The 27,700-nt window shown below is 39.2% G+C and overlaps 1 protein-coding gene across 1 annotated transcript in view; it reads left to right on the forward strand.

The window, feature by feature from the left end:
• The window catches only part of LOC128688915 (SCY1-like protein 2), a 158,639-nt gene that overhangs the window by 74,317 nt on the left and 56,622 nt on the right, over positions 1-27,700 (forward strand). Inside the window, exons 9-11 of the mRNA XM_053776967.2 lie at positions 3,037-3,196; positions 20,152-20,388; positions 26,484-26,616. Coding sequence (XP_053632942.1) covers positions 3,037-3,196; positions 20,152-20,388; positions 26,484-26,616 — 530 coding nt within the window. The remainder of the gene's footprint in view (positions 1-3,036; positions 3,197-20,151; positions 20,389-26,483; positions 26,617-27,700) is intronic.

The following is a 27,700-nucleotide window of genomic DNA, read 5'->3' on the forward strand; positions in this document are numbered from 1 at the left end:
TTTTTACGAGGATAGTGAGGCTCAAGTTAGAGTATGTAGGAAAGAGGGAAATTTTTTCCCAGTAAAAGTAGGCCTTAGACAAGGATGTGTGATGTCACCGTGGTTGTTTAATATATTTATAGATGGAGTTGTAAGAGAAGTAAATGCGAGGGTCTTGGCAAGAGGCGTGGAGTTAAAAGATAAAGAATCACACACAAAGTGGGAGTTGTCACAGCTGCTCTTTGCCGATGACACTGTGCTCTTGGGAGATTCTGAAGAGAAGTTGCAGAGATTGGTGGATGAATTTGGTAGGGTGTGCAAAAGAAGAAAATTAAAGGTGAATACAGGAAAGAGTAAGGTTATGAGGATAACAAAAAGATTAGGTGATGAAAGATTGAATATCAGATTGGAGGGAGAGAGTATGGAGGAGGTGAACGTATTCAGATATTTGGGAGTGGACGTGTCAGCGGATGGGTCTATGAAAGATGAGGTGAATCATAGAATTGATGAGGGAAAAAGAGTGAGTGGTGCACTTAGGAGTCTGTGGAGACAAAGAACTTTGTCCTTGGAGGCCAAGAGGGGAATGTATGAGAGTATAGTTTTACCAACGCTCTTATATGGGTGTGAAGCGTGGGTGATGAATGTTGCAGCGAGGAGAAGGCTGGAGGCAGTGGAGATGTCATGTCTGAGGGCAATGTGTGGTGTGAATATAATGCAGAGAATTCGTAGTTTGGAAGTTAGGAGGAGGTGCGGGATTACCAAAACTGTTGTCCAGAGGGCTGAGGAAGGGTTGTTGAGGTGGTTCGGACATGTAGAGAGAATGGAGCGAAACAGAATGACTTCAAGAGTGTATCAGTCTGTAGTGGAAGGAAGGTGGGGTAGGGGTCGGCCTAGGAAGGGTTGGAGGGAGGGGGTAAAGGAGGTTTTGTGTGCGAGGGGCTTGGACTTCCAGCAGGCATGCGTGAGCGTGTTTGATAGGAGTGAATGGAGACAAATGGTTTTTAATACTTGACGTGCTGTTGGAGTGTGAGCAAAGTAACATTTATGAAGGGATTCAGGGAAACCGGCAGGCCGGACTTGAGTCCTGGAGATGGGAAGTACAGTGCCTGCACTCTGAAGGAGGGGTGTTAATGTTGCAGTTTAAAAACTGTAGTGTAAAGCACCCTTCTGGCAAGACAGTGATGGAGTGAATGATGGTGAAAGTTTTTCTTTTTCGGGCCACCCTGCCTTGGTGGGAATCGGCCGGTGTGATAATAAAAATAAAAAAATATCAGTTGCCCCTCTATAAACATGTACATCCTGGAGCCTACCCATCAACCTTTCATCCACCAATACATAATCTAACAAACTACTTTCATTACGTGCTACATCATACCTTGTATATTTATTTATCCTCTTTTTCATAAAATATGTATTACTTATTACCAAATTTCTTTCTACACATAGCTCAATTAAAGGCTCCCTATTTACATTTACCCCTGGCACCCCAAAATTACCTACTACTCCCTCCATAACATTTTTACCCACTTTAGCATTGAAATCCCCAACCACCATTACTCTCACACTTGATTCAAAACTCCCCACGCATTCACTCAACATTTCCCAGAATCTCTCTCTCTCCTCTCCACTTCTCTCTTCTCCAGGTGCATACACGCTTACTATAACCCACTTTTCACATCCAATCTTTATTTTACTCCACATAATCCTTGAATTTATACATTTGTAGTCCCTCTTTTCCTGCCATAGCTTATCCTTCAACATTATTGCTACTCCTTCTTTAGCTCTAACTCTATTTGAAACCCCTGACCTAATCCCATTTATTCCTCTCCATTGAAACTCTCCCACCCCCTTCAGCTTTGTTTCACTTAAAGCCAGGACATCCAGTTTCTTCTCATTCATAACATCCACAATCATCTCTTTCTTATCATTTGCACAACATCCACGCACATTCAGACTTCCCACTTTGACAATTTTCTTCTTCTTATTCTTTTTAGTAATCTTTACAGGAAAAGGGGTTACTAGCCCATTGTTCCCGGCATTTTAGTTGACTTTTACAACACGCATGGCTTACGGAGGAAAGATTCTTATTCCACTTCCCCATGGATATAAAAGGAAAAGTAATAAGACCAAGAACTATTAAGATAAAATCAAAGAAAACTCAGATGAGTGTGTATAAATAAACGTGTACATGTATGTGTAGTGTGACCTAAGTGTAAGTAGAAGTAGCAAGACGTACCTGTAATCTTGCATATTTATGAGACAGACAAAAGACACCAGCAATCCTACCATCATGTAAAACAATTACAGGCTTTCGTTTTACACTCACTTGGCAGGACGGTAGTACCTCCCTGGGTGGTTGCTGTCTACCAACCTACTACCTACTACAATTACTGTACCTATTTCACTTCATGAGGAGTGAGTGCCAGCTCTTTGTCCCTCATCACAACAAGCCCATTTTTATAGGCATAATACTCCTTATTCTCCATAGGGAAGTGGAACCGAATTCTTCCTCCATAAGAGGCAACTAAAATGCCAGGAACAAGGGGCTAGTAACCCTTTCTCCTGTGTACATTTTTAAAGTGAAAAAGAGAAATGTTTGTTTTTCTTTTAGGACCACTCTGCTTCAGTGGGATATGGCTGGTTTGTCGAAAGAAGAAGAATTTTCCTCATGCGATAAGATGTGCGGTACCGTTCTGTGATTATAATGTCCTAAATGAATTTTTGTTTTGGGCTCTAGAAAAAGTAGTTTGTTTTGCACATACCACTGAAATTATATGGCTGATATGAGCTGGTGATATACTGAGTAGGATGCTTGCTCTCACATCTTTAAACTTATATTGTCTACAGCTTCACACCTACCAGGTTGTATTAACTGTTTGATTTTTCTCATTTCTATTCTCAGTATTTTGTTCTGGGGCTACTTGGAATGAGCACAGCACCCATTGGATAAAATTGCCCAAGAGACTGAGTATTCAGAATTTATACAGTTACTTTATTATAAAAGGAAATTTATTATAAATCTATTAATGTTTTATTTTGTTTTCGTGTTGGTTACAGAATTGTACCTTCCTTGATGAAAGAGTGTATCAATGCAACTATGGTACCTTTTGTTCTTCCTGTCATCTTGTTGGTAGCTGAACGTGCAAGTAAGGAAGAGTTTGTGGAACACATCCTCCCTCACCTTAAGCCAATCATGAAGCTTTCCGAGCCAGTACAGGTATTGTGTCCATTGCATGTAACTGGTTAACCTTTAATTGCATGTAACTATTTTTTTGGTGAGCAGTACTTTGATAAAGGTAAGGGGCAGATGTTGCAAATGTATGGAATATGAGGTAGGTTACTAAAAGCAAATGAGTTTTTTATTCATAGACCGAGGCCCAGGTTAGGGTATGTAGGAGGGACAAGGACTGTTTGTTAGTAAAAGTAGTGTTAACATAGGAATGTATGATGTTACCGTGGTGGTTGAAATTTGCCCAAAATGCTCTGCATATAAAGGGGCTTTTGGCATGTTCACCCAGTTGTTACACTCCTTCGTACAAACATGTATCATGCTAAAATAAAAACATTATATTATTATTATTATTATTATTATTATTATTATTATTATTATTATTATTATTATTATTATTATTATTATTATAGATAGGGTTGTGAAATAAGAGATGGAGTTTGGGACTGAAAGATGTTTGATCTGATAAAAGTGGGAGCTATCCCAGTTGCTCATTGCTGATGACTCAATTCTTTAAGGGGATCCTGAAGGTAAATTACAAAATTGGTTGATAAAGTTGGGATAATATGTCAGAGAAGGAAATTAAAATTGATTATAGAAAACAGCACAGCAATGATAGATGAAATATTAGATTAGAGAGGAGGAGTCTAAAAGAAGTGGATGTACATGATTTAGATATTTGGAAGTGGACATGTCAGAAGATGGGTCTATGAAAAATGAGGTGACCATAGAATAGATGAGGGGAAAAAAGTGGTTGTTTTGTTGAAATATCTGTAGAGAGAAAGAAGCTTGTTAATGGAGGCAAAAAACATGGAATATTCCAGAGTTTAGTGGTACCAATGCTTATATGGGTGTGAGGCATGGGTTTTGAATGTTGCAATGAGGAGCCTGGAGGCTGGTAGAGATGTTATCTTTGAAAGTAAAGTGGTGTGAATATCATGCAGAGAGTTTGCAGCATAGAAACTAAAAGGTGATGTGTGGTGCAGAGGGGTTGTCAAAGTGGTTTGGGCATGAAGAGAGGATGGACAGGGAGAGGTATAAAGGTAAGGTGAAAGATAGAAGAAGGACAGGGGTTGTGTCAGGAAATTGGATGAAGGGGGTACAAGAGGTATTAAGGTTTAGGGGCTTAAGCATTTAGCAGGCTTGTGTGAGTGTATTAGATAGGAGTGAGTAGTGATGGGTGATTTTAGTGGACATTCTGTTGGAGTGTGAGCAGAGATACTTTTATAAAGTAATTCAGGGGAATTAGCCAGACTCGAGTCATGGAGGAGCATTCCTGGAGTATACCTGGAGGGGGTTTTGGGGGTCAACACCCCTGTGGCCTGGTCTGTGACCAGGCCTCATGGTGGATCAGGACCTGATCAACCAGGCTGTTAGTGCTTGCCATACATAAACTGATGTACGAGCCACTGCCTAGCTGGTCAGGTACTGACTTTAGGTGTGGGGACACATGTATGTACCAGGTGTCACCATGCACGTCTCCTTCTTGCTAGAATTCCTCAGCAACTGCACAATGAGGGTTAAACCTAGAGTAATTACTCTTTCCCCAAGATAGCAAGGGTCACACCAATACACAAAGGTGGTGACCCCACAGATGTAAGCAACTACAGGCCAATATCAAACTTACTGTTGCTATCCAGAATCTTCGAGAAGCTTTTGCACAAGAGATTATATTCCTTTATAACAGCACAAAGCATCCTCAACCCTTGCCAGTTTGGCTTCAGGAAAAGCAAAAGCACAAACGATGCAATTGTAAAAATGTTAAACCTGCTTTACACAGCACTTGAAAAAAATTAATATCCATTAGGACTCTTTATCGACCTAAGGAAAGATTTTGATACAGTAGACCACAGCATCCTACTCCACAAACTTGATCATTATGGCATAAGAGGCCGCGCACTTACGTATTTCAAATCTAACCTTACTGACAGGCATCAGTATGTCTCTATTAAGGACACAACCTCATCAGTAAGACCTCTGGATACTGGAGTACCACAAGGAAGTGTCCTTGGTCCCCTGCTCTTCTTCTTATACATCAGTGATCTTCCTAATGTATCACGACACCTTAAACACATTCTCTTTGCTGACAACACGACTTATGTCATCTCCCGGCCTAATCTTGCCTCACTCAACACTATTGTTAATGAGCTTGTAAAAATATCAACCTGGATGACTGCTAATAAACTTCACTTAATATTGACAAAACCTTCTACGTTTTGCTTGGGAACAGAACAGGTGTTGCCCAGCTGAACATAACAATTGACAACACTCTTATTGTTAAACATAATGAGTGCAAATTCCTGGGCCTGCACCTTGACAGCAAACTGAATTCAACACCCGTATTCAAAAAATAACAAAAAAGCATCCAAAACAGTTGGGATCCTCTCGAAGATATGTTACTACATACCACAATCAGCCCTACTTACACTATACTATTCACTCATCTATCCTTACCTCACCTATGTTATTTGTGCCTGGGGATCAACAGCAGCAACTCACCTAAAGTCAATAATAACCCAACAGAAAGTCGCAGTAAGAATTATCACGCAATCCAATGCTAGACAACACCCCCCCCCCCCACTCTTCAAACCCCTAAACCTACTCACTGTACAGAACATTCACACCTACTACTGTGCAACCTACATTTACAAAACCATATATTCTAATATTAACCCTGTACTAAAACACTTTTTTCATAGTTGCAACAGGACCCATAGACACAATACCAGACACAAAAATCTCTGTGACATTCCTCGTGTTCGGCTGAACCTCTACAAAATTTGATGTACATTAAAGGGCCTAAAATCTGGAACTCCCTGCCTGAAAACTCTAGAACTGCAGACCCATCCACCATTTTCAAAACTACCATTAAAAAACTACTTATAGTGGAACCCCGGATTTTGTACTTAATCTGTTCCAGAAGGTCATTCTAAATCCGAAACGTACGAAATTTGAAGTAATATTTCCCATAAGAAATAATGTAAATCTAATTAGTCCATTCCAGACACCCAAAAATATTCACAAAAAATTTATTTTTTAAAGAATAACTATAGTTTTACATACAGAAAACAATGAAAAATAAATATAAAGCACTAATTTTAATGATAAATGAAAACTCTTGTTGGCGTATTGAAGAAGGCGAGGAGGGGAGAGGCTATCTCTATCACCATCACTACCACCCTCTACCACAATCACTACCACCCTCTACCACAATCACTACCACCCTCTACCACCGTCACTACCACCCTCTACCACAATCACTACCACCCTCTACCACCATCACTACCACCCTCTACCACAATCACTACCACCCTCTACCACTATCACTACCACCCTCTACCACCATCACTACCACCCTCTACCACCATCACTACTACCCTCTACTGCAGTCACTACCAACCTCTACCACCATCACTATCACCCTCTACCACCATCACTGCCACCCTCTACCACCATCACTACAACCCTCTACCACCATCACTACCACCCTTTACCACCATCACTACCACCCTCTACCACCATCACTACCACCCTCTACCATCATCACTACCACCATCACTACCACCATCACTACCACCATCACTACCACCCTCTACCACCATCACAACCACTACCACCATCACTACCACCCTCTACCACAATCAGTTGTATCGTGTTTCTTACTTTTTTTACCAAAGGGCTGGCACTAGGAACTTTCTTTGGGCCCATGGTGGCTTGTTTCGCACTCGCAATCAATAAGCAAGCACAAAAATTGTGAAATGTTTCAGATGAATGCTCACTCAACCAGTGACAAAGCCAGACTGAGGCGGCGTCCTAGTGGGCGAACATGTCTGATACGTATGATTCCTGGGACAAGGTACGAAATCCGGAGCAAAATTTTGCCCAAAAATGTGTTCTAAATCCTAAACATCCGACATCCGGTGCGTGCGAAATCCGGAGTTCCACTGCATCTCCCTAACACACCCCATCGTCAGCTAACCAAATGAAAACCACTTAATCCTCTTTTTTGCATCATGAACACATCCAAAACAATATAGTCTTACTCTCGTTTTCTGTAATTCCCCCTAATTTACACTTACGCTCACCCAAATCAAACAAATAAACAAAGTTTATTTCTTTGCAAGGTTACATTGAGATTATGAAATTACAATAATGGGGTACAGTGCAAAGAGAGCCACTATCATGCCTAGGCATTATGGGCAGACTTATTTTAATGGCTTACATACTGCTTAATACTAAAGAAATTTATACATCTTCTTTGTTTAAAGCAGACAGTAGTTTTACTCTGATTACAGTAGTTTCAATAATGAATACTGAAATTAAATTATGGGAAAATAACATTGGGAGTTGTTGAAAGTAGTTTAAAGTATGAGAATGCTACAGTTGGGTGTAAGACAGTATTATTTTGGGTAGGTATTTATACTACAAAGTAGGATTAATAATGTATGAGCATTGGGCGTCTAGATTCGAAGTTTTAACATGACCTCCTGGCACTCCTTCAGTCACTAAAAACACCCTTCTCCTGCATTATTCTTATTTAGACCTGGCTTAAGCAGGACACAATAGATATCTACCCTCTACCAGGATACACAGCAATCCACAACTGCAGACCATACCAAGTTGGGGGTAGTATTGCAATCTATTACTCTAACCAACTATCTTGTATTAGCACCACTTGCTTTAGTGATGAATATGGGGAATACTTTTTTGCTAATTTTACTGTAAAAAACCTTAAGACGCCTATAACAATCGGTGCTATTTACCGGATACCCCACACAAACATCCCAAATTTCAGTGAGAAATTAAAGTCACTAATAACAAACAGACAAATGAGCAAGCACCACCTTCTCTTAGCTGGAGACTTCAGTATCAACCTTGGCCTACTAGATGATCAGCTTGTAACTGATTTCATCAACAATGTGAACAACACACTTCTCATACCAACAATAACTAAACCAACCAGGCTCACTGAGACAAGTGCAACCATAATAGACCACATATGGACCAATATACTAGCCCCCCTTAAATCAGGGATAATCACAGACAACACTACAGACCACTACCCTACCTTCCTCTTGACAAACATTAGTAAACCACCACTGGAATACAACAAAGTTTCATTTAGACTCCATGACGAGGGCTCAATAAGGAATTTCACAGCTGACCTAGAGACTGTTGACTGGCCTACAGAATTCTCCAAGGCCAATGGTATTGATGACCGGACGGACATTTTTCTCAACAAATTACTTAGACTATACAAAAAACATTGTCTTATAAAAACGAAACAGATCACGAATAAACGGCTTGGTTGCCCATGGCTAACCAGCACCATTCTGAAATCCATTGATAAGAAACACTAATATGAAAAGCAATATAGACAGGGCTTAATACACAAAGATATTCTTAAACACTACTCATCAGTTCTCCCCAAAGTAATAAGGAAAGCCAAACAACTATACTACTCCAGCAGATTCACTGACACAAGAGGAGATACAAAAAAGACCTGGAAAACACTCCCAGATTCTAGGGACCCACAAACTGAAAAAAACAAGAATATTGTCCTAACTAAACCTAATGAAACACCACTGCATCCCACTGACACAGCTAACAAGATAAACGACTTCTTCTCAACCATAGGATCTAATCTCGCCAATAAAATCCCACATACCAATGCCCATGCCGGGGACTACCTAGATGGGAATTTCCCAAATTCCTTCTATCTTGTGCCAACTTAGCCCACGGAAGTCACTGAGATTATAAAGTCACTTAAAAATAGCTCAGGGAATCTGTCTCATGTCCCACCATTATTGTACAAGCGAGCGGCCCATGTCCTTTCGCATGCTATTTCATTACTTTTTAACAAGTCACTAGAAACTAGCACCTTCCCGAAACTACTCAAGACAGCAAGGGTTACAATAATACATAAAGGTGGTGACCCTACAGATTTAAACAACTATAGGCCAATATCAAACTTACCATTGCTATCCAAAATCGTAATAAAGTTGGTAGAATTAACGACAATATGTAAAGTAAAAGGACACAAGTGCAACTAATGTGACATTTATTGTGGCAACGTTTCGCTCTCCAGGAGCTTTATCAAGCCATTGCAAACAATACATGGACACAGAGGGTATATAAAGGCTCAGAGTGAGGTGCAATGCTAGTGAGGTACCATTTCGATGTTCACTAGTGGTAGTAGTAGTAGTAGTGACAAAAGTAATACAATATGGTAGAGCAATTACGAATTAATTGTATGAATTAATTGCTCTACCATATTGTATTACTTTTGTCACTACTACTACTACTACTACCACTAGTGAACATCGAAATGGTACCTCACTAGCATTGCACCTCACTCTGAGCCTTTATATACCCTCTGTGTCCATGTATTGTTTGTAATGGCTTGATAAAGCTCCTGGAGAGCAAAACGTTGCCACAATAAATGTCACATTAGTTGCACTTGTGTCCTTTTACTATCCAAAATCTTTGAGAAACTCGTGCACAGGAGACTATATTAATTTATAACGGCACAAAACATACTCAACCCCTGCCAATTTGGATTCAGGAAAAATAAAAGCACTAATGATGCAATTATAAAAATGCTAGATCTGCTTTACACAGCACTGGAAAATGAGGAATATCCGCTAGGAATTTTTATTGACCTAAGAAAAGCTTTTGACACAGTAGACCACGGCATCCTACTCCACAAACTTGACCATTATGGTATAAGAGGCCATGCGCTTGCATATTTCAAATCCTACCTTACTAATAGGTATCAGTATGTCACCATTAAAGACACAGCATCATCAACACAGCCACTTGATACTGGAGTTCCGCAGGGAAGTGTCCTTGGTCCCCTGCTCTTCCTCATATACATCAATGATCTTCCAAATGTATCCCAACACCTGAACCCCATTCTCTTTGCTGATGACACGACTTATGTCACCTCTCACCTTAATTTTGCCACCCTCAACACTATTGTTAACGAGGAGCTGCTCAAAATATCGACTTGGATGACAGCCAATAAACTTACGCTTAACACTGACAAAACCTACTATATTATGTTTGGTAGCAGAGCAGGAGTTGCGCAAATTAACATTAAGATCGACAACACTCTAATTGCCAGACATAATGAAGGCAAATTCCTAGGCCTATACCTCGACAACAACCTGAATTTCAGCACCCATATAAAACACATAACCAAAAAAATATCCAAAACTGTTGGGATCCTCTCCAAGATACGATACTACGTGCCGCAAAATGCCCTTCTCACACTATACCACTCACTTATTTATCCAAACCTCACCTATGCTATTTGTGCTTTGGGATCAACTGCAGCAACACACTTAAAGCCAATAATAACCCAACAAAAAGCCGCAGTAAGAATAATCACTAAATCCCATCCCTGGCAACACCCCCCCCCCCCACTCTTCATAGATCTAAACTTACTCCCTGTTCAGTACATCCACACTTACTACTGTGTAATCTACATCTACAGGGCCTTAAATTCCAATATTAACCTTGAACTAAAACACTTTCTTGATAGTTGTGACAGAACCCACAGGCATAACACCAGACACAAACATCTCTATGACATTCCCCGTGTCCGACTAAACCTTTACAAAAATTCAATGTATGTCAAAGGCCCTAAAATCTGGAACACCCTACCTGAGAACTCTAGAACTGCAGACACGTTCATCACCTTCAAAACTACCATTAGAAAACATCTTATCTCTCTGAAACACCCCATCAACTAATTATATGAATACCACCAGGTGGTTCACACTTACACTCACTCACCCATTTGACCATAAACACAGATATATCAATCTTAATCTTAAAATAATGAATCGTAACTAGTCATAAGTTGGCCTGTGATACTCCAATACTGAAACTATGTATTGTGCGAAAACAAAAGCATTCACATTGCTAAACTCACAAACTAGAATTTAGTCACTTAGTCACATTGTCCTATAAAAACGAAACAGATCACGAATAAATGGCTTGGTTGCCCATGGCTAACCAGCACCATTCTGAAATCCATTGATAAGAAACACCAATATGAAAAGCAATATAGACAGGGTTTAATACACAAAGATATTCTTAAACAATATTCAACAGTTCTCACCAAATTAATGAAGAAAGCCAAACAACTGTACTACTCCAGCAGATTCACTGACACAAGAGGAGATATAAAAAAGACCTGGAAAACACTTTCCCAGATTCTAGGAAACCACAAACTGAAAAAAAACAAGAATATTGTTCTAACTAAACCTCATGAAACACCACTGCATCCCACTGATACAGCTAACAAGATAAACAACTTCTTCTCAAACATGAGATCTAATCTCGCCAGCAAAATCCCACATACCAATGCCCGTGCCGGGGACTACCTAGATGGGAATTTCCCAAATTCCTTCTATCTTGTACCAACTGAGCCCACGGAAGTCACCTCGATCATAAAGTCACTTAAAAATAACTTGGGGAATCTGTCTCACGTCCCACCATTATTGTACAAGCAAGCGGCCCTTGTCCTTTCGCATGCTATTACATTACTTTTTAACAAGTCACTAGAAACTAGCACGTTCCCGACACTACTCAAGACAGCAAGGGTTACACCAATACATAAAGGTGGTGACCCTACAGACGTAAAAATCTATAGGGCAATATCAAACTTACCACTGCTATCCAAAATCTTTGAGAAACTCGTGCACAGGAGACTATATTCATTTATAATGGCACAAAACATACTCAACCCCTGCCAATTTGGATTCAGGAAAAATAAAAGCACTAATGATGCAATTATAAAAATGCTAGACCTGCTTTACACTTTCAAAACTACAGTTAGAAAACATCTTATCTCTCTGATCCACCCTGACAACTAACTACATGATAACCACCTGGTGGTTCACAATTACACTCACTCACCCACAGACTATAAACCCAGAAATACTAATCTTAATCTTAAAATAATAAATCCTAACTAGTCATTAGTTTGCCTATGATACTCCAGTATAGACACTTTGTATTGTGCCAAAACAAAAGCATTCACATTGCTAAACTCACAAATTATGATGTAGTCACTTAGCCTTCATACCATAATCTGTAAGGATTTAATATTAAGAATTAATCTAAGTCTGCTCGAAATGCCTAGCCATGCTAGATGTCCTAGTGGCCCCCTCTGTAATTAGTATTTTATAACATGTAAACCACACAATACCCAAAACCTGTAAACCCCACATTGTAACCCTTATAGAGAATAAACGTGAATTGAATTGAATTGAATAATACCAACTTACCTCATAATTTGTAATATTTTAAAGTTAAGAATTAATCTAAGTCTTCCCAAAATGCCTAGCCATGCTAGGTGTTCTAGTGGCCCCCTTTGTAATTAGTATTTTAAAACATGTAAACCACACAATATCCAAATTCTGTAAACTCAGCATTGTAATCCTTGTAGAGAATAAACTTGATTTGATTTGATTTGATTTGATTTGGATAATTTTTTTGGTAGAGTTAAATATTGAGTATTTAGTTTAGGGTGAGTAGGTGGTTTTTGAGAAAAGCCTTAAACTGGTGCTCAGACCTGGTAATGAATTCCAAATTTTGGGGCCCTTTATGTGCATTGTGCTTTTACACAGATATGGACATGGGGTACATCAAAAAGAGATCTGTGTCTTGTGTTGTGGTCATGTGTCCTGTTAAGGTTGTTGAGGAGAAGTTTGAGTGGAGGGTTTATGTTTGACTGTAAACATAAAATTCCTAATATAGCTATTGCCTATTAAATCTTAAGTTAGTCCTAAGTTTGCCTAAAATACTCTTATAATATATGAGCTTTAATAGAACAGTGTATCATGCCAAGACAAATCCAATCCCATTACTAAATAGTATGTAACTAATAATGTATATTAAAATGTACTGCTCCATAACCTATACCAATATAGAGTAAGAATTAGTAAGTAAGTAAGTAAGTTTATTCAGGTATACACAAATACAGTTACATAGAATTATCATACATAGCAGCATATGTGTAGAGAACCTGGGATAACACAAAAAAGTCAGACAGAGTGACTTATTTCCATTGGGGTCCTTTTACCTTATTATTATAATATAAAGGTTATAATATTTTCTTATTATTCTATAATGAAGATAACATCTTATTATCATACTAAAAAGACTATATACTACACGAGGGTCATTAAGACTATCTACAATACGAGGGTCATTACTAGGAATAAGGTAAAATTTACACGTATGTTAGCTAAAAAATAGAAAATCATTCCCCTCCCTTTCTGTAGCTACATTCATCAGACATCTTTTGGCACTCTTCTTGAACTGGTTCATGCTATGACTGGCTTTGACATGTGCGGGTAGTCTGTTCCATTCCTTTATTGCTGTACAATAAAAAGTGTTTGAAGCCTGGCCAATGACTGTGGGTACTACAAAGTTGTGCTCTCTCCTCCTAGTACTATGATTGCTTTGGTTCCCAACCTTGACAAAATTGACAGCAAGATATTCTGGACACTGTTTGTGAGCAATTTTATAAACAAGGTTTAGCTTCAGTTGTTTTACTCTGTCTTCAACATTCAGCATATCCAACTGCTGTAATTCATCCTGGCCTACATGTTTTCTTGGTCCCAGCCCCAGGATGAATCTTACGATTTTGTTCTGGGTGATTTGCAGTCTATCTTTCAGTTTTTTTGTCAATGCAGAGTACCATGAAGAGCAAGCGTAATCCATATGGCATTGTATAAGGGCTAGACATAGGGTCCTGCGAGCCTCAATAGGTAGACACTGTGCTTGTCTATACAGGAACTTCAGTCTGGCATTCGCTTTCTTTACTACACTGTTCCTTATCAATTCTCCTGACATGCATGGGTCAAAGGGGATTCCCAGATATTTTACTGATGAAACCAAAGTGATGGGCTCCCCATTACACTGGACATTAACATTATTTACCCTTCTCAGTTTATGTTTTGTGCCAAAGAGAATGGCTTCAGTTTTCCCGAGGTGTAATGATAGTTTGTTGTCTACTAACCATTTGCTGCAGGACTCCAGTTCCAGTGTTAAAACATTAGCTATATCTTGTGGGCCTTTACCTGACACTAACAGGGCACTGTCATCTGCATACAGTAGGAGTTTGCACTTGACACTGATAGGCATGTCATTGACATAACATAAGAATAATAAGGGACCCAGAATACTACCTTGGGGAACTCCACATGTTATCGGCAGGGGTTCTGATTCCATTTTGTTGATTTTGACAATTTGTCTCCTGTTGCTAAGGTAGGACTTAAACCAGTCTACAGAACCTATACCGATAGCTTGAAGTTTCTTACATAATATATTGTGGTTGACAGTATCGAAGGCCTTTTGCAGGTCTAAGGTTACCACACCTATGAGGTTCCCCTTTGACATTTCAGTTCTCAGGTAATCCATCAGATTAATTAGGGAGGTGTCGGTTGAGTAAGATCTTCTAAAGCCCGATTGGTAGCTATGGAGAATGTTGTTGTCATTAAGGTACTTAACTACTTGAGAGTACACCGCCCTCTCTAGAATTTTGGATATTATGCTGAGTATACTAACAGGCCTATAGTTGCTGACATCAGACCTACTAATTTTCGTGAAGATAGGAGTAACTCTGGCCTCCTTGAACCCCTCCGGTACGGTATTAGTGGTGATTGATAGATTTATTATGTGAGCAATAGGGATTGACAGTTCAGAAGCACCATCTTTTAGGAACTTAGACGGGATGTTATCAGGGCCTGTGCTCCTAGTTGGGTTTAACCTGCTTAGTTCTTTTTGAATAAAGTCATGAGATACACTTACTAGTTGACAACTGTTTGGGGTTACCCCTTTATTGGTATAGTATGTTTGAAACTTGTCAGAGTCTGTGTTAAAGGTATTTGATGCAGCTGGTAGTTTACTTGCTAGTGTTGATGCAACAGATGTGTTGTAGGAATTAAAGCAATTTGCCACCTTAGATGTTTCGTGGCATACCTCATTATTGATAGTGAGTACTATGTTAGACCTATCTACTGGCTTATGGCTATACCCCAACTGTTTTAGTTGTTGCCAGAGCTTTCTGGGGTTGTGCTTATACTCTTCAATTTTTGAGCAGTAGTGCTTTGCCTTTGCTCCTTTTATAAGTCTCTGTACTCTGTTCCTCACCCTTTGGAATTCATTTAGTGCTGCAATATCCTGTCTGTTTGCTTTAAATCTTTTTAGCAGCTGGTCTCTGAATTTCATATTATCTAATATCTTAGTATTCATCCAGGGTTCAGTTCTTCGTTTAATCCTAACCTCTTTAACTGGTGCAATATTATCAAGGATGGTACTGAACATTGTTTTGAATTTTTCCCAGGCATCGTTTATGTCCGTGCAACTTGTTATCTCTGTCCAGTCACAATTTTGTAGCCTATTTACCAGTGTTTCTTTACTGTAGTTTCTAGTTGACCTCATTTTTATTGTCCTGTGTAGGCCTATCCTATCCCTAGTGATTTTCCTGGTGCAGTAAATGATGAAATGATCACTAAGACCTGTGGTAATGACGCCTGACTGACTAATGTTCTCAGCGCGGTTACAAAGTATGTGGTCAATTAGGGTGGCTGAGAACTGTGTGATCCGGGTTGGTGTATTAATTGGTTGAGTGTAACTATTTAAACCTAGAATTTGCTTATACCTTTTGCATAGCCCGTTATTTTGCTGCTGAAAACAGATATTGAAGTCGCCCAGTATTATTGTCTTGCAATTGTTTTCAAGTCCGGACAATACTCTAGAAAAGTCTTCTAAGAACTGGTCCTGGGTAGGAGGGCGGTAACTAGTTCCTACTAAGATGGGTTTGGTCTTGGGAAGTAGCACTTCAAACCATAGAATCTCCAGTTTATTGTTATTTAAATCAGGTCTTGGGTTGTAAGCTAAGTCATTTCTAATGTAGGCACATACTCCACCACCCTTTCTGTTCCTATCTAAGCGTTTTATATTGTAACCTTCTATTTTGACCTCGTCGTCAGTCACCATGTCATCCAACCAGGATTCAGAGATGGTTATAACTGCCACCCTAATTTTGTTAGCTAGAATCTTAATCTCTGCCAATTTAGGAAGAAGTGATCTTGCATTGACATGAATAAAGTGAAGGCCTGTTTTCATAAAACAATTATAATCATCAATATATGACAATGGGTCATTTGTATTAAAATTAGGTAAATCAATGTCATCATTGCTAAAGAGTAACTGTGCCAAAGTGCATTTGTTACACACAAAATGAATTCTGGCACCATTGCTATAATTGTACATACATCCATCATGCACCCACCCCTTACACATTTTACATAAGGTGCCTTTTCTGTTTTTCATGCATACTTTAGTACAGTGTATGCACCTGTTTGGTAGTGTTTGAGATAATAATGGCTGTATTGTCTCACATTGACCTATGTATGCATTACATATGGAGTTAAGGTTATCATTCCTAGCTACTAGACCGTCATTATCACCGTCATTTATCTGTCTGTTTTGCCTCTGCACAATAGTTTGAGGTCCTGGATTAATTCGGATATTACCACTTAAGAGCGCTACAATAAGAGCTGTGTGCCACTGTTTTTGTTTGGGTATGCGGTGTTGCCATACCTTGCGGCGATAGTGACATTTACTTTTCTGGTAGGATGGCAACTGTTGGTCTTTTACTGTCCAGGGCGCTGTTACTCCATTCACCTTTTCCAGCCCCGATGACTGATTTCTTTCTTCATGGAATTGAAGAAGAAAGATAAATATAATTATGGCAGCCTGTACCCCCCTAATGCCTGCCATTTTCACTCTTCGCTCTTTTACTCATATACAATAATATTTATTTCTCTTTTCCAGTCACCTAGTACATTTAGTATCTGCTTTACCAATCACCACTGAATTACTAGCAAATTTTCTTCTTCAAAACCCTCTTCACTGCTCACTTTTCCCTTAACTTCACAAATCCCTTTCAGTTAACCCCTTATTACACACTCCCCTTCCCACCTCACTTCACAGTCCGGCTTCACCTATTAACTTCTAACTCCTTTCCATTCTGGTAGACCAGAAAGGTTTAATCAATGATTTTATCCTTCCAAATTCCCCTCAGTTCCATTTATCGGGGGTTGTGTCGTGTTGTTGACTCCTGACCTGGTCTGCTGACTCGGCCATTTTTAAAACACTGAGGGAAGTAAACGCCACCTACAACCTGACTTTCCTTGAGCTAATAGATATATTTGGCGTTTCCTGCTATGATTCTCTCACTGTACACTGGTCAGCTGAATATTCACCTATTTACCTATTCACTTCTTTCCCACGACTGGCACTGAGGGATAACCGTCCTATAACCTTGGAGTTTTGTACTGTTGATTTGACGATGTCTCCTGTGTTTCCCTCTCGTTAGCACTGGTACAGGTGATATGATGATGGTACATATATGATGCTACTGTCAACAGATGAACGTCAGTAAAGATGAGAATTTCACTTCACTAGTTGTACGTCTGGCAGTAGCTGGTGTGTGGATGCCGGTCAGCCATGTTTAAATGCTCATTTCTTTCCCTTGTTTGGCACTGAGGAAAAAAGTATTAGTCTGCCCAAAATGCCAAAGCATACTACTGGCCTTCTTTGTAACACATAAACCACATATTGTGAGCTTCTACAAGGAAATAAACATTTGAATTTGAAAAAATTAAGGGAAAGCCTGCACCCCACTTAGTCTACAAGTCAGGGGTGTTATAACTATTAGCCCACAGCTAAATGACAGGGAAACGACCCTCTTGTGTTAATCCTTGTCACAATGTGTAGCAAGGAAGGTATATAAAGCTGAGTTCAGCATTTTCCTTTGTGGGACAAGGGTTGAGGGTGCCAGGCAGGACGGCAAACTAGGTTGAATTCAAACATGAGAGCGTGAATACATCACAAATCTCCCACTGAGAACAAAGAAAATAATGATTGTATGATAAACTCTGAAATACTGTCAATCTTGACTAGGAAAACTAGTGTTAAAAACAAATGCGAGTGTAGTAATCCACAGTATAAATTACGATAAAGTGTAAGTTAGCATGTGACACCGTGGCATGCACTCAGTCCTAACCAAAGGGACAAAATATCACCCTATTGTGAATCGAATGGTGTTACTAAAGACTGAGGCGTTATGAGTAAGGACAATATAACTATGCAACTGTAGCAGCCTACTCAAGACATCATTCTCAGCCTTAATGGCTCTGTCATTGCCATATGCTCCTGTTACATGAGCTAGGTAAGTCTTAATCTCACTTGTATCGCCAAAGAAGTACTGTAGTCCATAGGTAGACACGAGTTGATTAGGGCTGCCCTATTCTAGGCATCATCTACAGGCTTTAAGTCCTGTAGCTCGATCACTAGCGCACTCAGCTCACACACTGAGGTGCGGGATTCAAATCTCCTCCAGTACGGCTGGAAAATATTAGGGACATGTTTCCATAAGACACCTGCTGTCCCTGTTCACCCATCAGTTCAAAATGGGTACCTGGGTGTTAGCCGACTGGTGTGGGTCGCAAAACTGACCTAATATGCCTGAAATGCTCAGCATAACAAGTGGCTTTCTAATTAGTAGTACATGTATATCATTGATGTCAGCTAGGCCGTATATCATGTACAAGTACTTATAGTAAATAAAGATACGTATTATTATTATAAAACCAGTGAGTACCACTACGCATTTCAGTCAGTTGTGAAATGCTGGATATATGCTCCTTTGGGGCAAATTGTAATATTTTATTCACTACTCAACAGCCATTATGGACACTACTACAACAGATATGAAGGCAATTTCATGGAGAGGCTGCTGAAAATCATGCTGTTACAAGATAAGTACCACTCTTTGTTATCATGTGTTTATTATCATGCAGGAAAGTATACTTATCTAACCAGTTCCTTCACATTAGGTGCCTGTCCAGTGCCTTCTTGAAGACAGCCAGGGGTCTATTGGTAATTCCTCTTATGTATGCTGGGAAGCAGTTGAATAGTCTTGGACCTTTGACACGTAGTGTGTTGTTTCTTGGCGTACTCGTGGTGCCCCTGCTTTTCATTGGGGGGATGTTGCATCTCCTGCCAAGTCTTTTGCTTTTGTAGGGAGTGATTTTCATGTGCAGATTTGGGACTAGTCTCTAGGATTTTCCAAGTGTCTAGTATTATCATGTATCTTTCTCGCCTGCATTTCAGGGAGTACAAATCAAGGGACTTCAACCATTCCCAATAATTTAAGTGCTTTATCATACTTATATGTGCCATGAAAGTTCTCTGTATATTCTGCAGTCTTTAATTTCACCTGTCTTGAAAAGAGCTGTTAGTGTACAGCATTAGTCCAGCCTAGAGATAACAAGCAGTTTGAAGAAAATCATCATGGGTAGACAGGGCAGTGCTTGCACTGTGAAGGAGGGGTAGGGATATTGCAGTCGGAGGGGTCAACTGATTGTGATGTCTTTGTAAAGATGGGGATTGAGTGAATGTTGTTGAATGCATTTTTTTCTTTGGGTTACCCTGCCTTGGTAGGAGACAGCTGTTGTAATACAAAAAAAAAAAAAAAGGAATCCTGGAGGTGGGATGTACAGTGCCTGCACTCTATATGAAAGGTGGGGATATTTGCTGTTTGGAAGATCATTTGAACTGTCATATCTGTGTGCCTCTGGCACGATAGTGGTAATGTAAATGATGGTGAAAATGTTTCTTTTTCAGGTCACCCTACCTTGGTAAGAGACAGCCAGTGTGTTAACAAAAAAAAAAAGCAATAATGAAGTTATTGAGCACTTTTAATTTTTCCCTGGAGAACTGGCACTTGTTGGAAACTAACCAGGTGATGCATGATGCAGTGAAATGGTAAAAAGATTTTCAGCCAGTAAGACAGCAAGATCTTTTACACTCTCATCAACTTTTTGATGATAGCATATTTTTTGTATCGGCAGATAATGTTGCAGTTGATGCAAAAGATGGAGTTACTACTTGTAAAAACTCCAGGTGATGATGTGAGAAGTGATGTCTTACCTCTGCTGTATCGTGCCTTGGAATGTGACACACAACAGATTCAAGAGTTATGCTTAAGTGTCATACCAGCATGTGCACAGCTAGTAGAAAACCATGCCATGAAAAATGCTCTTCTTCCCAAAATTAAAAAGCTTTGTCTGGGAACTGGATATCTCTCAGTAAGTAGGAAATATACATTCTGTATTGTATTCTTTATCTGTACTGTAATATGCAGTGCCAACTGAAAAAAATGTGAAAGATATTTTTATTGATTTTTTTTTTAATTTCTTTTTCCCCCATTCCTTATTTCTCACCAAGGTAGAGTGAGTTAAAGAAGGAAACACACTATTCTAATACTAGGTCTTCTACTTTCAACAAACTGGCCGTATCCCACTGAGGCAGGGCGGCCCAAAAAAAAAAACGAAAGTTTCTCTTTTTAACTTTAGTAATGTATACAGGAGAAGGGATTACTAGCCCCTTGCTCTCGGCATGTTAGTCTCTTACAACATGCATGGCTTACAGAGGAAGAATTCTGTTCCACTTCCCCATAGAGATAAGAGGAAATAAACAAGAAGAAGAACTAGTAAGAAAATAGAAGAAAACCCAGAGAGGTGTGTGTGTATATATATGCTTATACATGTATGTGTAGTGTAACCTAAGTGTAAGTAGGAGTAGCAAGACGTACTTGAAATCTTGCATGTTTATGAGACAAAAAAGACACCAGCAATCCTTCTTCTTTCTTCTTTCAACAAACCGGCCATATCCCACCGAGGCAGGGTGGCCCAAAAAGAAAATTTATACAGGAGAAGAGATTACTAGCCCCTTGCTCCCGGCATTTTAGTCGCCTCTTACAACACGCATGGCTTACGGAGGAAGAATTCTGTTCCACTTCCCCATGGAGATAAGAGGAAATAAACAAGAACAAGAACTAGAAAGAAAATAGCAGAAAACCCAGAGGGTTGTGTGTATATATATGCTTGTACATGTGTAGTGTGACCTCAGTGTAAGCAGAAGTAGCAAGACGTACCTGAAATCTTGCATGTTTATGAGACAAAAAAGACACCAGCAATCCTACCATCATATAAAACAATTACAGGCTTCCGTTTTACACTCACTTGGCAGGACTTTAGTACTTCCCTGGGTTGTTGCTGTGTACCAACCTACTACCTAGGGTGAATTATTTATTTTTTTATTTAGTTAAATGTTTTTAGATTTATATATGTAGGGGAAACAGCCAGATCTCTGGACATTAGGATCGCAGAACACAAAAATGCTTGCAGAAATGATGACTGCAAAAATGCGTGTGTTCAACATAGGGACGATGTTGGACACCTCATGAAATTCAATGAAGCTAAATTAGTGATTAAAGAAGACGACTTAAGACGGAGAAAATGCACTGAAGCTGCACTAATCACTGTCAGTAACACTATAAAGGAAAAATCCGGTAGTTACAGTATTTCAAAATTACTTATCAAGAAGATATTACCCATCCTGGGAACTGCTGTTACATGATGTCAGCAGGTCCCTCTCTAACCTCACCTCCTTAGTTCCACTACTACTACTACCACCTCTACCCATGCGTCACTTCACCTGACTCCTGCCACTATATATATGCGTTTTCTTAGTTTTCTCTGTATTAGGACTGAAAAAGCCACTCGTGGCAAAACGTTTCCTTTAATAAATGTCCTGAACTGTATATAAGTGTCTTTTTCCACATCTTGTCGGTATCACCATACCATTTTCTCAAGAATATAAGAACTTAAGAAAGTAGGAACGCTGCAACAGGTCTGCTGGCCCATACTAGGCAGGTCCTTCACAAATCCAACCGACTAACAGAACAAATGCTACCCAAGCAATAAGCTCAGGTGCAAGTCCGACTCAAATCCAACCCCTCTCACTCATGTACGTATTTATCCAGCCTAAATTTGAAACTTCCCAAGCCATAGCTTTTAGAACATAAGAAAGGAGGAACACTGCAATAGGCCTGTTGGCCCATACTAGGCCGGTCCTTCACAAATCCAACCCACTAACAGCATAACTGCTATACCCAAGCAATAAGCTTTGATAAACCTATTTACTCATGTGCAAGACCGATTCAAACCCAACCCCTCTCACTAATGTATTTATCCAACCTAAATTTGAAACTACCCAATGTTTTAGCTTCGATCACCCTACAAGGCAGACCGTTCCACTCATCAACTACCCCTATTACCAATGTTCATTTATACATTTTATTAGTGCTTTACATTTATTTGGCATTCTTTTCTGCATGTAAATCTATATTTAAGCTAGGTAAGTGACCCCTGAAGTGACCTAGAGCCATAAGAACATAAGAAATGAGGAACACTGCAGCAGGCCTGTTGGCCCATACTAGGCAGGTCCTTTACAATTCATCCCACTAACAAAACATTTGCCCAACCCAATTTTCAATGCTACCCAAGAAATAAGCTCTGATATGCAAGTCCCACTCAAATCCAACCCCTCTCACTCATGCATTTATCCAACCTATCCTCAAAACTCCAGCCCGTCGCGTTAGCCACTAGACCAGCTAGCCACAATAAGATTCATCCAACTAGGTATATTTCTACACCATAGGAAAGTTAGCACAGGCACCTCTGTGACCACAAATGCAAGTTTTTACAGACGAATCTCCAGCTAGCATGGCCGTGACGAACTCTAGCTCGAGTCCCTTCACTGCCGTCAACATGACTCAAGAAATCGTAATGACACGATTGCAAATAAACCATACCCCCGGCCGGGATTGAACCCGCGGTCATAGAGTCTCAAAACTCCAGCCCGTCGCGTTAGCCACTATGGAGGGGGATTCCCCTTCCAAACAATAACCTCTCTTCCCTCTCTCCTCCTCCCTGTCTTCCATTCATCAACAACAGCCTTCAATAAAGGTAACTGTCATGTTGAATGTTCATTTTTTTGTGCATGTAAATCTATCTTTAAGGTAAAAAAAAATTGTTGATACTTCTGGGTGTCAGGAACGGATTAATTGTATTTACATTATTTCTTATGGGGAAAATTGATTAAAAAAATCGTAGATTTCGATAATAGTAGCACCTCCAGGAACGGATTAATTACGAAAAGCGAGGGACCACTGTATTCCAAAACATTATACATTGGTATCTAATGCAATACTCTTTACGTACATATATCTAATGCAATACTCTTTACATATACTGTACACTTTCTCAGTGCTGTGATTGAGTGTTTGGTATGGGAGGAATGGAATGACAGGTATAGGGGCAGGCAGCAGCTGGATTGCCTCCCTCTCTTTCTCACTCTTTCTCACTCATCATATCTAATCCAAGACTCTTTACATATGCTCACTACTCCCTCATTGTTTTGGTGAGAGTTAATGTGGTTGGGTATAAAGTGTTGAAAAGTAGTGGTTTGGATAGTTGCGTGAGGGAGGGCATGGCATGAGCTACCACTGTCCTGTACCTCACCTATGGACACGTCCAGTATGCAGGCAACAGAGATGGTTATTACTATAGAATGTAGATATTTTATCCATAATTCTTAACAAATCTCTACCAAAAATTATAAGTTCTTGCTTATAGCCTCTGCAAAAGAAATCTTTGCAATTAAATGCAAAAAAGTTTGCCAGTGATTGAGCAACAAACAATATTTCATATTTCCAACCAGGTAAAGAAAATTAATTAGAAATAGTCATACGCCTGGCAGCACCCTAACTCTGATAACATGACGTAGTAGTATGGCACTTTCTTAGTAACCCACAGCCCATAGTAGATGGAGATGTTACACTTGTAATTCATTCCTTTTGGCCTGTATGATTGTCTACTTTTTTCACCATCTAAAGCTGTTTCTGTAAATAATAATGAGTTGGTATAGGCTTTGTATGGAGGATAAGACTCTTATCATTACTCCTGAATGAGGGAGTCCTGTGAAGAATATTGCAGACATGTTGGGATGCACTTCAGAGTGTATCTGGAACCTCAACAAAGCTGTAAGAAACTTGTCTCATGGTACCACTTCCATTAGAAGAGAGGGCCTAGGAGGCCCCTGAAGACCAGCTCATGCACTGACACTCTTCAGAAGGGGTAAGCTAGGCTAAACCTTACAATTACTGTTCAGGAATTAAAAAATAAACATCCTGATGTCCTGGGAGAAGTGGCTGTATTCTTACTGAAAAAGTATCTGAGGATGCCATGTCATAGTGCTGGCAAGAAACCCCCTATCTCTGAGAGAATGTGCAAAGAACACCTTGCTTTCATGGCAAGCATAATGATTGGGGATGATAGATGATTGGAGGAACATCATGTTTAGTGATAAATAAATTTTTTGTTTCATCAGGAATGTCTCTGGGTGGGCTCATCATTCATGTAGCTCATCGAGGTTTGATCCTTGCTTCACAATCAAAACTATCAACAAACCCTGCCAAGGTCATGGCTTGGAAGTGTTTTAGCAATAACAGTGACCATGATGACCATTATTTCCTGCCCAAGGGTGATATGATAAATGGGGAGAAATATTTACAAGTCCTTGATGATAAACTTTTCACTCATTACCATATTCATGGCACCAGCACTTTAATGCACAATGGAGCCTCCTGCCACTACAGTATATTCCCAAATAAAGCTCATTAAATTGTTTTATGTTTTTAATTTTTTTTGCAGCAAAGTTTTTTTTTTGCAGAGACTGTATATTGGTACATAAAAAATACACAAAATACCAATGTATTTGGTAATAAACTAACGTAATTTTTTTTTAATTTGTCAACTTCAAGAGCCTGGCCAAACAGGTAGTCAGCAAGGAAGACTAGCCCCAGGCTGGTTTTATGAGGATAGATAACCCTCAAATCTGGTCACAGGTGTATGCACTTATGCATATATGTATGTATGTATATACTCATCTATGTGTACTTGCTTGCATTGGCTGTAGGGATTGCATATTAGCTCCTGGCCCTGCCTCTCAACTTGCTGCTTACCAGATTCACTCCAAGCCTTGTTGGTTCTATCATACCTGCTCTTAAAACAATGTATGGTGCCTACCTCAATCACTTTTTCACCGAGCTTATTCCACTTTCCAACCATCCTGAGACTGAAGAAATAATTTCTGACATCCTTGTGACTCATCTGTGTCTTTAATGTCCAGCTTATTCCCTGAGTTCCCATTTATCATCTCTCAAACAGCCTGTTCCTGTTTGCCCTATCAATTCCTCTGAGTACCTTGTATGTTGTTATCAGGTCTCCCTTGCTTCTTCTGTTCTCCAGTGTCACTAGATTCTATTCCATTAGCCACTCCTCCTCATAGCTCATGCCCCTTAACTCAGGAACAAGCCTTATTGTGGACTTATGCACTTTGTCCAGTTTTTTAACATTCTTTCTCAGGTGTGGGTTCCACACTGGTGCTGCATACCCCAAGATGTGTCTCACATGTATAAAATGCCTGGTAAGACTTTGTTGAGATTCCAAAAGGCTATTGTTAAATAGCACCTGTTCTCCCTAACATAATTGATACAGCTGTGTCACACAAAACCTGCTCATCGTGTTCTTCTTCCATCTTCCTTCAACACCCATAGAAGATTGGTTGTACATATTGTTCCATTATATTTCTACTGTAACCAAGTAACTTTCTGTATCTTTACCATCTCAATTCAATCACTCCCCAAAACAGAAAATCATTGAATCAGTTCAAAATAATAAGTCATACTTCTGAAAGTGTACCATTTAATACCATTTAATAGTCTATGTCTAATTCCTAAGTAATCTTTTAGCATTAGGATTAGTTTGCCAAAATTGTTTTGCATACTCATGGGTTTCTTTTGTGATTCCAGTATTTTACTACATGTAATCTACATTATTTTTGTACCACAAAAGAAATAATATATGAATTTGAATTAGCTAGATATCTAAGCTTTGGCTTTCCTTTAGTATTCACATATGGCACTTAGGGTTTCTGATAGTTACTGACATCAGGCAAGGAATCATGAGTAGTAGTATAGTATCATACATATCAGCCACCTTTACTGCATCTGTAAAGGAAATAATTTAATTTTAACAATTATAGACTGGATTGGTTGTGGCATACAGTTATAAAATTCTTCAAGCACAGTACTTTTAATTCAAACAATTTGCCATAACTTTTCCCCACATTTGCTGCCCCATAACAACAACAGATTAGAGCAATTTTCTTAGCCAGTGGAAAACCAAGTAAGATTGTTGGTATAGTATCTTATTCTCCATATTTTTTTTACATTTTGGATAACCACATTTTAGTTAACATAATTTAACGTTTACAGATCAGAGTCAACTGTCTAGTATGTGTGGGCAAAATACTGGAATATCTTGACAAGTGGTTGGTTATGGATGACATTTTTCCATTTCTGGAGCAGATACCATCACGGGAATCTCCTGTAGTCATGGCTATTGTTGGTGAGTTGCCTATCATTGTGATGTTGAAGAGTGTCTAAGCAGTCCCATGTAAATATTCAGTAATCTTCTAATTCGGCAAGATCACAAGAAAAAAGTGATATCTTAACCCTCTGACTGTCGCAAGCCCCTTTCTGAAACTCATTCTATGTTGAGAAATTTTTGGAAAAAAAAAAAAAACTATTTTTTCTTATGAAATGATAGAGAATCTTTTCCCGATGGTAATGACAACAAAAGTACGAAATTTGATTGAAAACTTATGGAATTACACTCCCTCGAAGTTAGCGATCTCGGCGATATATACGCATCGGCGATTTCGCTGACTTTGAGCCCTATTTTCGGCCAATTCCATTGTTCCATTTGACCAAACTCATAGCTATTTCTTTAGACTACATTTTTTCTATCAATTGAGTACAAGAAACCACCCATTTACCAATTTCAACTACCAAATAAAGTGGTCAGAAATTGGCAATTTGGCCAATTTCATGTAAATTAAAAAAATGCCAATTTCAAAATGAGGATCAGAATAAACAGTGTAGACATTCTTGGCACTAAAATAACATATCATCTGTTCATTAGTCTCATCTCTAGGCCCCTCTTATATTACTCTTCCTTTCTATTTTTATTTTTTATTCACACAAAAAATAGAAGATTTACTGTTATGCAGACTGCTGCATTATTGTAAAACTGGTATAAATAATATCAGTGCACTAGTGAAAGAACATTAGACTCCCCAGTTGACGTGTATTGGACGTGTGGTGTGATTTGCTTACTCTTGAACATTGGTAAAAATCGAACATTTCCGCTACTTTGAGCTCAATTTCATCATGAAACTAATCAAAATCATCTCTATTTCTGTAATATGTTTTCCATTCTATCAAATGAGACCAAGAAAACGAGAATACAACCATAAATACTATACAAAAGTACACCTCAAAGTCAGCATTTTAATCCAAAAACACGGTCGGAGTTTTTTTTTCTCATTATGCACTGCGTGCTGCAGGATTTTTTTATACAGTGCAAACTGACCACACAGACCCATTCTCTCACATGTGGGCCTACCAGCTTTCTCCTGCTTGATTTGAAG

This window comes from Cherax quadricarinatus, chromosome 16, assembly GCF_038502225.1.
Source record: "Cherax quadricarinatus isolate ZL_2023a chromosome 16, ASM3850222v1, whole genome shotgun sequence".
Classification (NCBI taxonomy): Eukaryota; Metazoa; Arthropoda; class Malacostraca; order Decapoda; family Parastacidae; genus Cherax; species Cherax quadricarinatus.